Here is a 14,468-nt window from a genome sequence, read left to right on the forward strand (position 1 = left end):
TATTGTTGCCTTTTGACTGTCTATGGCATATTTCAGGTCATCAGTTACTTTAATTAGAGCAGTGTTTGTGCTGTGGTGTTTATGGAAACCAGATTGAAATTTATCATATAGGTTGCATTCATGCAGGTGTTCAGTGATTTGATCATGAACAATATATTCAAGTGCTTTGGAAACAGAGAGCAGTATGCTAATTGGTCAGTATTCATTAGGCAGTCGTGGGTTTTCAATCTTGGGGATGGGTCAAATTATGCTTCTTTTCCACGCAGTAGGGTATATTCCATTCACGAGGGAAAGATTAAATATGTCAGTTAAGACAGGTACTAAGATGTTGGCAACATTCTTAATCATTGTTATACTGATACTGTCATTGCCTACTGCATCAGAAGAGATTCTCATTATTGTGTTTTTTGCCGTATTTACTGTTACATGTTTTAGACGTAAAGTATCATGGTTAGTTATCCAGTTAGGGGATTCTTGTGGACGGTAATTATCAGCCATATGGGTATTCAGAGGTGCAGAGAAGTATTCACTTAATTCATTAGTTTAGACATGAAAAGCAGTTTCCAATTTTGCCTTTCCGACCCCCAAGCTACGGAGATTTGTCCATAGAGTCGTGGGCTTCAGATCACTACATACAAGGGAGCAAGCATGCCCGATTTTAGCATTGCAAATGCATTGTTTCACTCTGTTCTGTAGCTTTCTACATTCTTCGAAACGCTTATGTTTTGGATCTGCCTTGAAACGCCTGTGGGCAGAATCCCTATTATTCATAATTTGATGTAATTCAGTTGTCAGCCATGGAGCAGGAGATTTTCTTACACAGATTGTGCATACAGGCGCATGTTTGACGTAGAGGGCCGTGAGTTTATCAGGAAGTTCATTAATTTTGCCGTCGATTATAGGTTCTCTGATTATTTGATGCCATGAGATTTCTGAGCATTTGGCTGTTAGAGCGTCAAGATCAATACGTTTCATGTTCCTACAAGTTATGTAACACAATTTGATCTTTGGGGGCTGCACAGAGTAGGCCTGGAATATTACATCATGTGCTGAGAGGCCTGGGGCCAAGGTTTGACCAACATCTCTTAATTTGTCAGTCTGTTTTGTTGCAATTATGTCTAAGAGTATGACTGTGTCCTGCATGGTGTGTAGGTTGTAATAGAAGAATGTTCATAAGAATGTTCATGCTATTGCAACTAAACAATCTTCTTGGGTTTATTGTGGAGGGAGTGTCTCTTAGCAGGTCTACGTTCATGTCTCCCATTATGATGACATATTTTTATTGACACTGAAGTGAATGTAATTCTGACTGAAAGGAACCCATTGGGCTTATTTTTGGTGGCTTGTACATGACACCAGTCAAGCACTCCCAACTTTGTATATTTATTTCAGTAAACATGAATTCAGCCTCTTTTTCTTCATCAGGGTTTGACATACATAAGACTTTCGCTTTCAGATCTGTTCGTATATATGCTATGACCCCGACATCTCACTTTTTTTATCTGTCTGCCCTAGGAATGTGTACCCTGGGAGATGCAGAGGATACGTGTGGTTTTAACCACATTTCGGATAAGAGGATTATGTGGTAGTTTAGTTGGTTGAAGAGGAGGCTAAGTTCTTGGTAATGTGGTGATAACGACTTGATGTTGCAGTACGCTACTGAAAGCTCTGACACATTCCACTGAGCAGCCTGGAGTAGGGTAGTAGACTGGTTTGTCCCTTTGTTAGGCACTACCTGCCACGAGGGGCACTTGCCGCTGCTTCCGCGAAGTGACATTCCACAGGGGTGTCCAAAATTTTGCATCCCCTGTTTACAGCTCCGCGAGTGCAGAAAGAAAGGCAATAGCAAGAGATCTCCTCAGGTTGCAGGTGCAAGGAGAATATGACCAAAACAGTGACGACTGTGTGTCACCGTGTATCCTTTATCGTAAGAGATGAAATGTAATTAGTGTATTTGAAACAGCTTAGGGTGGAAAGAAGGAAAAGGGGAGTGATTTAAAAGGTCGATGCTGCCAGCAGAGAGTAGAAAGCGTAATAACTAATAGAGAATCATAGAAAGCTAGAATTAAATTGAAATTTACTAAAGTGATACTGATAGTGATTTTTGTTATGAACAATTTAAACCAAAGAGATGGGTAATTAATTAACTAACGGAGAGACTAATAACTGCAGTGGTACTATTACACAATGGAAGAGAATAAACTGCGCAAATAAAAATAGTATCAGCAGCAACTAAAATTAAGTAAATGTTAGAGCTACAGGTGCAAAAGAAATACAAAGTTAATAGAATTACAAAAACAATTAGTTGAAGGTATAAATATGGGGATAATTAAAAAGTTAATACAATTACAAGACAGTATATCTGAGTATAGGGGATGTTACAATTTGCAAATGGTGTTACGTTTGCACTTTTGGCCCGAGTAGTTTCACTTAATATTATTCAGTTCTGTCATGTTTGTAACTGTCTTCTTTCCAGCTGCTGTCTTCATGATTACTCTGTCATCCTGAGTCTGAAGACCAAAATGGGTATGGCACTGTTTAAAATCTTTAGCCATTCTCATGTCAGATCTTCCCTTGTTGTAAGCCCTGTCCTTGCTAATCTCTTCTGCTGGGTAAAGATATCTGCCTTTTTTCAGTATGAGAGAAATTTAACTATTATTGGATGAGTTTTGGTAGCATCTGGTAGTTTTCTTCCCGCCTGATGGCTCCTGTCAATGTCTGCCTTAGTCACTTCAACACCTAATTTTTCACATGCAGCCCGTTTAAGCAGTTTGTCTGCGTCTTCTTCCTTATTTTCTGTTACACCAGACAGTCATAGACTATTTCGCCTTTGGTACTGTTCTAGTTTGTCTGTTGTGCCAGATAGTTTTACTTCCAAATCTCATGCCTTTTTCTCATGCTCATACACAGATTTTTTAATGCTGTAATTTCAGCAGTATTGGCCTCAACACTTTCATGCAATTTGGCCAATACTGTTGCCGTTACTGTATCTGATATAGTGCCTGCTATCAGATCGAGATTGTTTTTACGGTGAAGTGCAGCGTTTACCTCAGAGCAGACCAGCTCCGCTATACTGGGACCACACCTTCTGCCAAGAGCAGGCCCGCCACAACTGTTGCTTCCCTGCTGCTGCATGCACTGCTGTTGAGTCTACTGTTTACCATTTTTCCAGCATAGATATTGGTGGAGCACAGAAATAATAGCACTGCTGCAAGGAACACAGTAGTTTATACAATTTCCACTGGCACTAGACAACACTACCTGCAAGAGCACCTTCGAATTCAACTAAATTTCACGAGCCAAACTTAACACATGTTACACTGCAGCTGCCGTCCTATTCATATATTCAAATGATCACTGAGTTACAATATACAGAGCAAATATTGTACAAAAATAAAGAGTAGATATTTTAAAGCAGAAAGAGCTTGTACTGTAATGGCAGATTAATATTTGTATTACAGCAACATTTACATGGGAAATCATTAAAGTTCTAGTAACATTTTATGATACATCACTAAGGGAAAGACACATATCATTAGTGAGCTTCCTGAAGGAACTCGTAGAGGCTATAGAAGCAGTGATGAGTCGAATATGCCTCAGCAGTTGGCTTGAAATTTGCCAGGTTATTTACTGATTTAATTTGTGGGGGAAGTTTATTATAAATAACTTTCCCATAATACAGGGTTCATTTTTTATTCAGGGTGGTGTTGGTGGCCTCTAAATGAACGTTTCATTTTTGCCTGGTGTTATAGCACTGGATATTTTCATTTTTATGGAAGAGAGTGGGAGAGTGGGATTTTCCATTGAATATTTTTTCAGAGACGCTGTTATCTCTTACACATATATACATGGAAATGGGAGGATTTCTAGCTTTTTAAAAAGTGGTCTACAGGTTTTGTTTCATTTTATACCTTCCATTATTCTTATAATTCTTTTTTGTAGTCTAAATAGCTTTTGGCCAAGAGAAGAATTACCCCAGAAAATAATTCCATATTTCCGTTGTGAGTACATACAGTCATAATAGACAGTTTTCAGAGAATCAATGAGGCAACAACCCTCTAATATTCTCATTAAGTAGCATGTAGTGCTTAATTTCTAACAAACTTTTCAATATGCATCCTCCATTTTAGATTTTCTTGGAGCCATACTCCCAAGAGCTTAATGTTGTCGACATACTGAAGGTCTTTGTCAGATAATTGAATATGAATAGTTTTCTCACCTTTTTTCACATTATAGAACGTTAGTGCTACTGTCCTACTTGCATTTATTACCAATTTGTTGTGACTTAACCAGTTTTCACTGTTGTTCAATGTCTCTGTTGGAGACTTCTGAAGCATTTCCATTTATTTTCCACCCACTAGCACACTTGTATCACCAGCAAACTGGATGATATTCTCACGGAATTTATTTAGGTCATTCACATATAACAGAAATAGAAGAGGTCCCATAACTGAACCTTGTTGCACTCCATATTTAATGGTTTCATAGTTTGAATAGTGGTGCGTGAGTTTGATGAAATTTTGATGTTGCACATCAACCACTGTTTTCGACTGCTTAGGTATGACTTTATCCAGTCGTTAGATGACCCTCTAATCCCCATGTTGTCAAGCTTAGGCAATAGTTTTGTGTGATCTATGATACCAGAAACCTTAGAGAGATCTAGACATATTCCAGTGACATTTTTGCCATTATCTAGTTTCTAAAGTACTTCACTTAATAGTTCAAAAATTGCTGTATCAGTTGATCGACCTTTCCTGAAACAATGTTGTGCTGTGGATAGTATTTTTTGCTCTTCCAAAAAATCTACTGCTCTTCTTAGAAAAAATTTTTCTATGAGTTTTGAGAATACATACCGGGCCTGCAGTTAGCCACCTCATCCTTTTTAACTCTTTTGAATAGTGATTTGAGCTTAGCTCTTTTTGGCATGATGGGAAAATTGCGGTTTGAAGGGAACTATTATAAAGGTGAGCTAATGGTTCAATAATGAGGTCTCCACATTTTTTATAAGGCTGTCTGGGATGCCACTTATTCCAGAGGAATGATTCACTTTTAAAGTTCTGACAGGACTTCTTTCTGGGTTTTTGGAAAGAGAAACAGTGAAGTAGGATTTATGTTGGTATTTACAGATGATACTGGGCAGTTTGCATTGCAAGGTTTGACTTCAGTGATTAAATGCTCACTTGTATTGCTAAAATAAGTATTGAACACATTTGCTATTTCTTTAGGACCATTAATTTCTTTGCCATTACAATTCAATTTAATCTTGGAATTTTGAGGAGAAACATTGTCAGTTTGCTGTTCCACTATACTCCATACAGCCTTAATTTTGTTATTCGAGTTATTTATATAACAGTCATTTGCCATTACTTTAGCTTCTTTGATCACTTTTCTAAGTATAATTTTATAATTCTTTAAATGTGCAAGGATTCATTGGATACCATCGAAGACTTGGAGGTCTCATATAATCTTTGTTTTTCAGAAAATGACTTTTTTATACCTGTTGTCAACCAGCAATTTTTGCTGTTGAGCCAACTACACTTAATTTTCTGATTTTTAACTGGAAATGACATGTTAAAATAATGTGTAAATATATCCATAAGTATGTTGAACTTCTCATCTGTGTTTTCGTATCTGTACATGTCAGTCCATGTCTCCTTCTTCAGTAAATTCCTCAAGTATTCAATGGTTGAAGGTTATTCCTATTTTTATTGTTTCTGTTTGTTTAGTTAAGTTCAGCATTGAAGATAGTTCAAGAATCTGTGCATAGTGGTCACTGAAACCTGTGTTGAAGTTTCTAGCTGCATATTAATGGCTTTCTTTGTTTATCAGTATAATATCAATAGTGGTGCTGGATACACTTGTAACTCTGGTAGGGGAATTTATAATTGGGAGCAGGTTGTATGTTGCACAAATAGCCATAAGGTCATCTCTATCTTTTGAAACTTTGAAGGTCATCTCTATCTTTTGAAACTTTGTTAAAGTCAATGTTTAAGTCTCCGCATATTATAACTGTTTTGTTTAGGTCCCTGATACTGTCAAGACTACCTTCATGTTGGTTAAAGAATATTTTTATGTTTGAGTTTGGACTTCTTTACAGGCAAATGATGATTGTTTTTATTGAGGTTACTTCTACAGTAAAAATTTCAAAATCACCTTCTTTTCCTAACTTTTCAAGAGATTTTAGGCAGCAATAGCTGATACTGTTTTTCACAAATATACATGTTCCTCCATCTGTAGATATTTTTCTACAGAAATGAGATGTCATAATATAACCCTGTATACTTATGACTGCTAACATCTCAGCAGCTAGCCAATGTTCACTAAAACACATTACAGATACTTATTTTAATTGATCTGACAGTAATACTTCTAGCTCTTTAATTTTATCTCACAATGACTGCACATTTTAATGGACAATTATACACTTGGGGTTTCTGCTTGGCATATCTGATTCATCACTTCCCTTGATTTCTTTCTGCATTCCTTTCGTTTTAATCTGAAGAACACTTCTGGGATGAACTATGGAGTTGCTGTCTTCATCTACGGCCAGTTCATCTTGTATCTTCTGCTTGACTGTGTCATATATTCATTCCTCCAAACTAGCAAAAGTAGGCTGGGGACTAAGGGAAACAATCGAATCCCTAGACTGCTCTAATATGTTCAACCTTATCTAGGTGTCTGAGGTTTGCTCACTAATATTATTAAACTCCCACTTCATAAATTCTTTCATTTGTTTCTAGTCATTATTTAATTCACAAAATTGCTCATTGATCTAATTTCATACTAAATCACATTCATTGTTCACCTCTGTATATAACTCCCTTTTTTAAGTATTTATAGCTGTCTACAATTCTGAATTATTGGTATTACTATTAGTTATCATATTGCTTTAATTATTTTTTAATTCATCACTAGAGGTTTTAAAATCATTTCTTAATTAATTTTTAATTCATTACTAGAGGTTTTTAAGTTGTTTCTTAATTCTTAGTTAATTCTTGCAGAACTCTTCTTCTTTAAATACTTTTAGTAAATTGCTCTCCACAATATGAGTAACCACAGGCATACAATAAATTCAACAATAAACTATGAAGAAGAACTAAATCATGAACTTGTACTACTAAAGAAATAAAATCACTCATCATTAAACAGCACAATGATGAGTTACGATCACACAACCACAATCAAAATAATAGAAAAACAAATAGTTTATCTCAGATACAGCTCATCAAAGCTGTGCTGAACTGATGGTGAGAAGGTAATGAATTGCTGATTCCATCTTGTCAGCTGACTCAAATGTATTGCTAAGTTGGAACAGCAGTGGATTGTGGTGAGGCAGCACATTAGGGTGTTGCCCTTGTGTCATACTGAAGCTGTGGTGACAGTCAGAGATGGTACAAACTGCTATCGTCGCTATTTCAACTCATAGATTGATCAAACTTCTTCCAAGTTGGAATCCACCATAGCCAAAAATAAATGTCAATTGGTTGACTACATACACTTTCCTCTCTTTATTCACAGGCAGTGCTTCTTTTAATAGTGCTTACACTGCAAATTACTGGTGGCTGTTGACACTCATTGTCAAAGACAATGGCATATTTCTCCAATTTCTTCTTGATAAATTTCTCAAAATAATTCTTTTTTTTTTTTTTTTTTTTTTTTTTTTTTTTTTTTTTTTTTTTCTTCCTAACACCATTATATTTGCGTCCATCACTAGGGCACAAAAATTAAGTGTAAATTTTTACTCAGTCCTGTTGAAGAACAGAGCCAAATTGGAGCGTTAATTTATTTATTTTGGGTTTATTCCATCTCACTATGTGATATATTCTCCGTGGTCACCTATCTCATAAAGTTAACTACTACCCAGACCCACAAGTTAAATCTGGACAATTGTGCTTCTGCTCTTGCTAGCAGATTTCTTCTCCTTTACAGAGTCCCCAGTGCTAGAGGCTGGAAGAAAGCTGAGTCCTTCTCAGTTTTACACATTGATCTGCAATATGTCTTCTTACAACAACAATATATTTAAGCTTCCTTATACAATGAGCTAATTGTTATCAGATATGTTTATTACAATTTATCACAAATCTTTGGATGCAAATATCTTGAACAACGAGAATATTTTTTGACAACCAAAATGACCAGCACCATTATAGATGTTGTGTATGCCTTTGTTCCATGGCCACAACATCCCCTTAAGCCATGGTGTCTAAGAACAAGCAAACAACAGCAGGTGGACATGCTGAACTCATCATCCTGTCTTGCAGATATGTTGCACCTATGTACCCCAAATTAACTGCATATGCAATGGAACTTTGATTTTACATTCTCCAATTTTACGTTGTTCTATGCCTTAAATTTGTGTCCCTTGAGAGGGGGGGAACGGATTTCGATGTGTTAGATACTGATGCTTTTCACCGTACTTCGCAGTTTTCAGTTTAAATCACCACTTTCATCAATTTTTCCTTTTTTCTGGGTGAGCACAAAGGAAAAAATCCCTCACAAATGTACGCTTTGAGATATCATTTGTTGTCGTAGTATATCAGAAAATAGCTCGATTACCTTGTACCCAGACACCAGTTTCAATTTTTCAACGAGTTTTTACTTGCTGTTACACATCTGTGATTTTTTAAGAACTGATGAAATTCATTAGCACAAATTATTACATAAACATTGTATTGTACATTTAATTTCCTTCACTTATATAGATTTTATACAATGTACGGTTGGAGGTTTTAATATCTTCCTTGTTCTGCATTTTCAACAATTTTGTGTTTTTTAAGTGTGGATTGCATGAAACTTAAAAAAATAGGAGTTTCACTTTTAATGAACTATTTCTCTGACAATATGCTATCCAAAACCTAACTGCTAATAAAAACATTAATTAAATGCCATGATCACCCTTCATCATTTAGAAGGACCGAGAGTGTGATCCATCATTTTCTTCAACGTGATGTGTTACGTCTCACAGGATAGCTCACTGTACTACACAATGTATACCCTCTTGATGTTCCCTTCACAGAAATATCTGAAGCTTCATTTATCTATTTATTCTGTTGAAAGTATTCTTTGTAACATCTGATGAAGAACAAATTTCTTGTAGTTGGTGGACACATTGGTGCCCACATAAGCCTTGCAGTGACAGCAACTTCACACTCCTTGAAGCTCATATTCTGCAATTCTGGCATTCAGTAGAGCCATACCAAGAAAATGTAATATTATGTGAAGCTATCATTTTAGTTTCATTTGCATTATCTGAGGTTAGTCACTTCTGAATAACTGGTAATTCACTGAGTAACTGATATAGCATGTCAAGAATCAAGCAACAACAGCACATAAAACTAAACTCCCACAAGAAACTACTTACAAACAACAGAGCACGTGAGAAGCATGAGTTATAACAGTAATTTCAAACCCAGACAAATGGGAAAAGTGTGGTACTGAACACCAAGCTCTGGAGATGGCCTCTAGAGGTCTTTAACTACTGATAAACATCAAGGTAAGCTACATAGTCAACCTAAAAATGTGATTTCATACAGAAATCCCCAGTAAACACAGGGTTAATAATCAGTAACGATCTTTTGATACATGTCAGTAGTATAGTGTTGTTTCTTTGTTGATGGTCCACAACACCTGCTGTTCTGCATTCATTTCTTAATGTAGTGACTCAGGAGAAGAATAAATCTGGTATCAGTTAAGTTCATACTTTGGGGCCATTCACCATGAGTCATTATTTCATGCAGTGCAATTAATCTCCATTTCACTATATGTGAGAGATGGTGATATGTGAAAGACAGGAGGTATCCATGCCATGGCTTATTTCATGGTGTTTTTGTAATCCAGAGCATTCTATTACATTGTATACATGTGATGGAGATTCATTTATCAATTATGATACACTTATGTATTTGTGTTCATTGTGACCCAAAGTTAGCCACTGATAAGCTAACAGAATGCTGGTAAATGTGTCATAGCCATACAGTGACAATTTATAATGAAGCAATCTGACCTTCTCATGGAATTAAATACTGTTTTCTATGGTCGACAGTGGGTTCAACAGCAGTGAGGAAAAAAAAATATGTATGTGGATCTCCCCTACACAATACAGCACTGTGTGTGTGTGTGTGTGTGTGTGTGTGTGTGTGTTTGAATGCTGACTGTGTCTGTCTTATTTATTCCATTACATGATTAGCAGACTACATTGCTTTGAAACCTCTAATGCTTAGAAGCTAATTAAAATCTCATCGTTTCACATTAATATATAAGAGTAAGCACCAATACTAAAACAACTAGCATTTTTTCAGCCTGAAAAAATTTCTGTTTGCAAATCAGTTTTATTACTGTTTGTTTGATTCAGTTTTTAAAATTTCATCGTTTCACGTTAATACATAAAAGTAAGCAGCAATACTAAAAAAACTAGCATTTTTCCAGCCCGAAAAATTTCTATGTTTCCAAATCAGTTTTATTACAGTTTGTTGATATTTAGTTTTATGATATAACTGGACTCGAAACACCCAAAAACTCAAAATTTTACCTGGATTCTCTGAAAGACTTGAATTCCTCTTCCACAGAAGTTGACTGTTTGTCATCATCCTGTAACTCTGTCACCTTTGCTATGTCATATTGTGTACTCATTGTGTAACAACGTGACATTAAATTTGCTAGAGATGAACTGCTAGATTCAGTTCTTGCAGCTTCATTATCTTCAGTTAACAGTATTTCAAAGGTGACATCTAGTACTTCGTTTGTAGTAGATGTTGCATTTACTTCATCAACAACTTGTGTTTCTTGGGGTACAGTATGGGTTTCAGACTCTCCTTCTTTCAACTGCCAAATCATGAAGAAATAATACTCTATAAGCATATGAATTTATGGACAGTGAAATTATTGTTCATATACTAAGCTATGTACCAGATATATTTTTGGTTCAAACAAATACTGCTCATCACATATTTTATTCATTGCCCTACATGAACGGAAAGCATCAGCTTGTTTTCTGTTGTAAACAAAATTATTTTTAAAGCAGAACTTTACATGCCCATTCAATAGAGCAGTCTGTATTACTCTAGCAGGGTATTTGGTTTATTGGTGTGTATAGCTAAGGACAGTAAACAAACACGAATAACTAATACTCCAACAACAACTAGTGTACTGCCCTGGCCCAAATGAGTCTAGCAGGATATTTGGCTGAGTGGTGTGTATGAATAGGAACAGCAAACAATGAAGAAAATCCAGTACTCCAGCAGTAACTAGCGTGCTGCACTGGCCCACCACGACTGCTGCCACCACGCAGCAGGACAATTAAGTCACTGCTGCATCACTGGTTATTCATCATGTTTTACTAGCACCCGCCCCGATAGCTGAATGGTCAGCATGACGGACTGCTGTCCTGAGGGGACCAGGTTCAATTCCCGGCTGGGTCAGAGATTTTTCTCCATTCAGGGACTGGGTGCTGTGTTGTCCTTATCATCATTTCATCCCCATGCAGCATGCAGGTTGCCCAATGTGGCGTCGAATGTAATAAGACCTGCACCAACGTGGCCGGTCCTGCCCCGTAAGGGGCCTCCTGGTCATTGATACAAACGCTCATTTCCAATTCCATGTTTTACTGGCCCTCTTAACATATGTAGTTAAACTGAATATCACACTAAACTAACTTCAGATTACTCTATCAAATGGGTAGATAAAATTCTGCGTTAAAAATAATTTTGTTTGTAACAGAAAAAGCTGATGCTTTCCATTGGCACTGCACATATCATGAAAGATGTAATGAGCAGCATTTGTACAGGCTGACTCCAGCTACACATTGCAAAAATGCAATTTCAAATATCTTCTGAAACACCAGAGAAAATGCATCTGGTTATTCTTAGGAGACAGACCCAGTATATACTTCTGGGGAGGAGAAGATGGTCACAGGGAGGGTGGAGGAAGAGATGGACAGAGTGCGGGGGTAGGAGATGGACAGAGAGTGTGAGGCGGAGATAAACAGGGGGCGTGGGGGAGGGGGGTTGGGAGATGGACAGAGATAGGGGAGATGAGGAGATGGATAGAGAGAGGGGGCAGGAGATGGACAGTGGGGATAAAGCCACGGGTAAAAGACTAGTGTTATATATAGTTTTGGGCATCATGACTACCAGTGTCGTATGTAGATTTAAAATTACATTATGGCTGAACATGAGACCAGATTGATAGCATCAAAAGAGAAGGAGAAGGACAGGAAGAAATAATTACTATAATGGGTAAATAAAAGAATTCAGGATTATCTGGAAACAATACTGAGGAGATGAGCACCCATTTCACCTTCAGAGAGATGCCAGGGAGCGAACATAGTTCCCATAGAATTATTGCACACTGTTAGAGGCTAGAGTTAATAATGAGCAAGAAATGTAAGAATGAAGATGAATATGGGAAGAAAACCATAAATTGTATCAACAGAAAAGGGAAAAGGAATGACAATTTTCTTAAATTAATATGTATCCCAATTTAATATAACTCATACATGGAAGTAAAAAGCTTTTTAACATAAAAATACTACAAAAGAAATGTTATGTGCCTAAAGAAAGAAATATATTAACAAAAAAGCAATGTACTTATCAGACCAATGATCTAGAAGAATAGATGACTATGAATGAGTGGAAATGCTTGGAGAAACAAGGGGAGCAATAACAAAAGTCCAAAGCTGAAGAATCTAGTCCAATGAATTGAGGTCATTTGATACATTGTTACAGTAGGAGTGTCAAGTATCAAGTTTTACCTAAGGTAAAGCATAAAGTGCAGGCATAATTGGTTGCAGAACTACACTGTATCTTCCACACAACTCTAATGTTTTTACTAAAGAGATCTTGACTTTACCAGTGTATAGACGGAATTGGATCATTAGACAGGCCAACTGCCTTTGCATCAAAACTCCTGAACAAAGTTCAGTGCAACTACTCATGTACTGAGAAGGAGGCTCTGCTATCATATATGGGGTGACCAGATTCTACCAATATCAAAATGGCTGAAAATTATACCTTGTGACACATCACAGGCCTCTCACCTCAATGTTCAACCCTTCCATGTCAGTCACTCCATGCATAGTGCAAAAGCCGTAGTGTTGGTCTGTGCTCCTTTACAATTACCAGTACAAAATTATTTGCAGGTCAATGGCTAAGCATTTGAACATAGATACTCTTTTCTCCTACTAGTTGGCATTGATTTGGTGATCAGCATCTGAGAGAACTCATGCTTCCACATTGATGCTTAAAACAATATATCACTTGACAGTTTTTCAACCGACCACCATCAGATTGCTCAGGCAAATGCTGCAGGCCACAGTCTCAATATTCCATAGCAACACCTCATCAACAGTTAGCTGCAGTCCATTAGACAGATTAGTGATCCAGTTGTATGCAAATATTTTGCGCTTTGGCACACCTTATCAGCCCAGCAGGGTGTTATCCTATTACTTACAATGATCAATCTCCGTGGTAGTGTCACATTTGCTTCAGAAGGGAATTCTTTGCCTTTTCCATCAAGGAAACTGGGGCATTGTATGCACCAAGCAGCTTGCCCAATTCCACTGCACATGGTTCTGCATGGACATCCAAATCAAACAATTGGATTCACAATGTCCAACATGTGCAGAACACCATGCTGCTCCACCAAAGAAACTTTTTGATTGGCCCAGGCCCAGAGCCCTTGATAGCATTTGCATATTGGCTTAGCTGGTCCCTACTGCAATTCTCGTTAGCTTGTTGTGGTAGATGCCTTTAGCAAGTTTCCATTTGTAGTGTCACCATCACCCTCACTGCAGCCACAGCCTGTGGCCCACCTCCACACTGCCACCTTCCAGTGGTACACCCTGAATCCTCCAGGTGCTATTGGGATTTACCAATGGAAGATGTTCCATTTCTGAGCATGGGTGTGCACCCTATGGCTGGTTTTCTGACTGATGTTTCTGGCCGTTCCCAAGACAGATGTCGGGGTGCAGACAGGGGCTCAGCAGCAGTTTCGGCTCTTGCCTCCTTACTGGCACCTGCACCCATGCCTACCCCCTCCCCCCCAATTGTTTCTGCCAGTACTAATATATGACAACAGATATGAGTTTTGAGTTTTGTGTGTGTGGACGGTGGGGACTATGGTGTCGTCTAATATTGGTAACATACCAGACATACATGCATAATGCATCCTGAGATTTGCAATAAACCATGTGACAGCCTCACCAATCCATGGCCATCTTGAAGCTACACATCCAGCTGTATGCACACGTAACTCTAGCATTGAGCTGACGTACAAAGACACTGCAATCAGGTCAGACCAATCGACTAGTGGTCTACAAGTGCAGTCAGTTGAAGTCTCAGCAGTTTATAATAGTTATCTGTGATTGTGCTCATTTTTAACAACTTTGTCAGTGAATGCACTCCCTTGCATCTGCTGTACAAAGAGTAAGTGAACACCTGTGTCCCTCAGATCAAGCATGCTTCTAATCATTT

At 37.6% G+C, this 14,468-nt stretch overlaps 1 protein-coding gene across 1 annotated transcript in view; it reads right to left on the reverse strand.

Moving 5' to 3' along the window:
• The window catches only part of LOC126416999 (cilia- and flagella-associated protein 44-like), a 582,681-nt gene that overhangs the window by 157,804 nt on the left and 410,409 nt on the right, over positions 1 to 14,468 (reverse strand). Inside the window, exon 20 of the mRNA XM_050084886.1 lies at positions 10,529 to 10,821. Coding sequence (XP_049940843.1) covers positions 10,529 to 10,821 — 293 coding nt within the window. The remainder of the gene's footprint in view (positions 1 to 10,528; positions 10,822 to 14,468) is intronic.

This window comes from Schistocerca serialis, chromosome 8 (genome assembly GCF_023864345.2).
Source record: "Schistocerca serialis cubense isolate TAMUIC-IGC-003099 chromosome 8, iqSchSeri2.2, whole genome shotgun sequence".
Lineage (NCBI taxonomy): Eukaryota > Metazoa > Arthropoda > Insecta > Orthoptera > Acrididae > Schistocerca > Schistocerca serialis.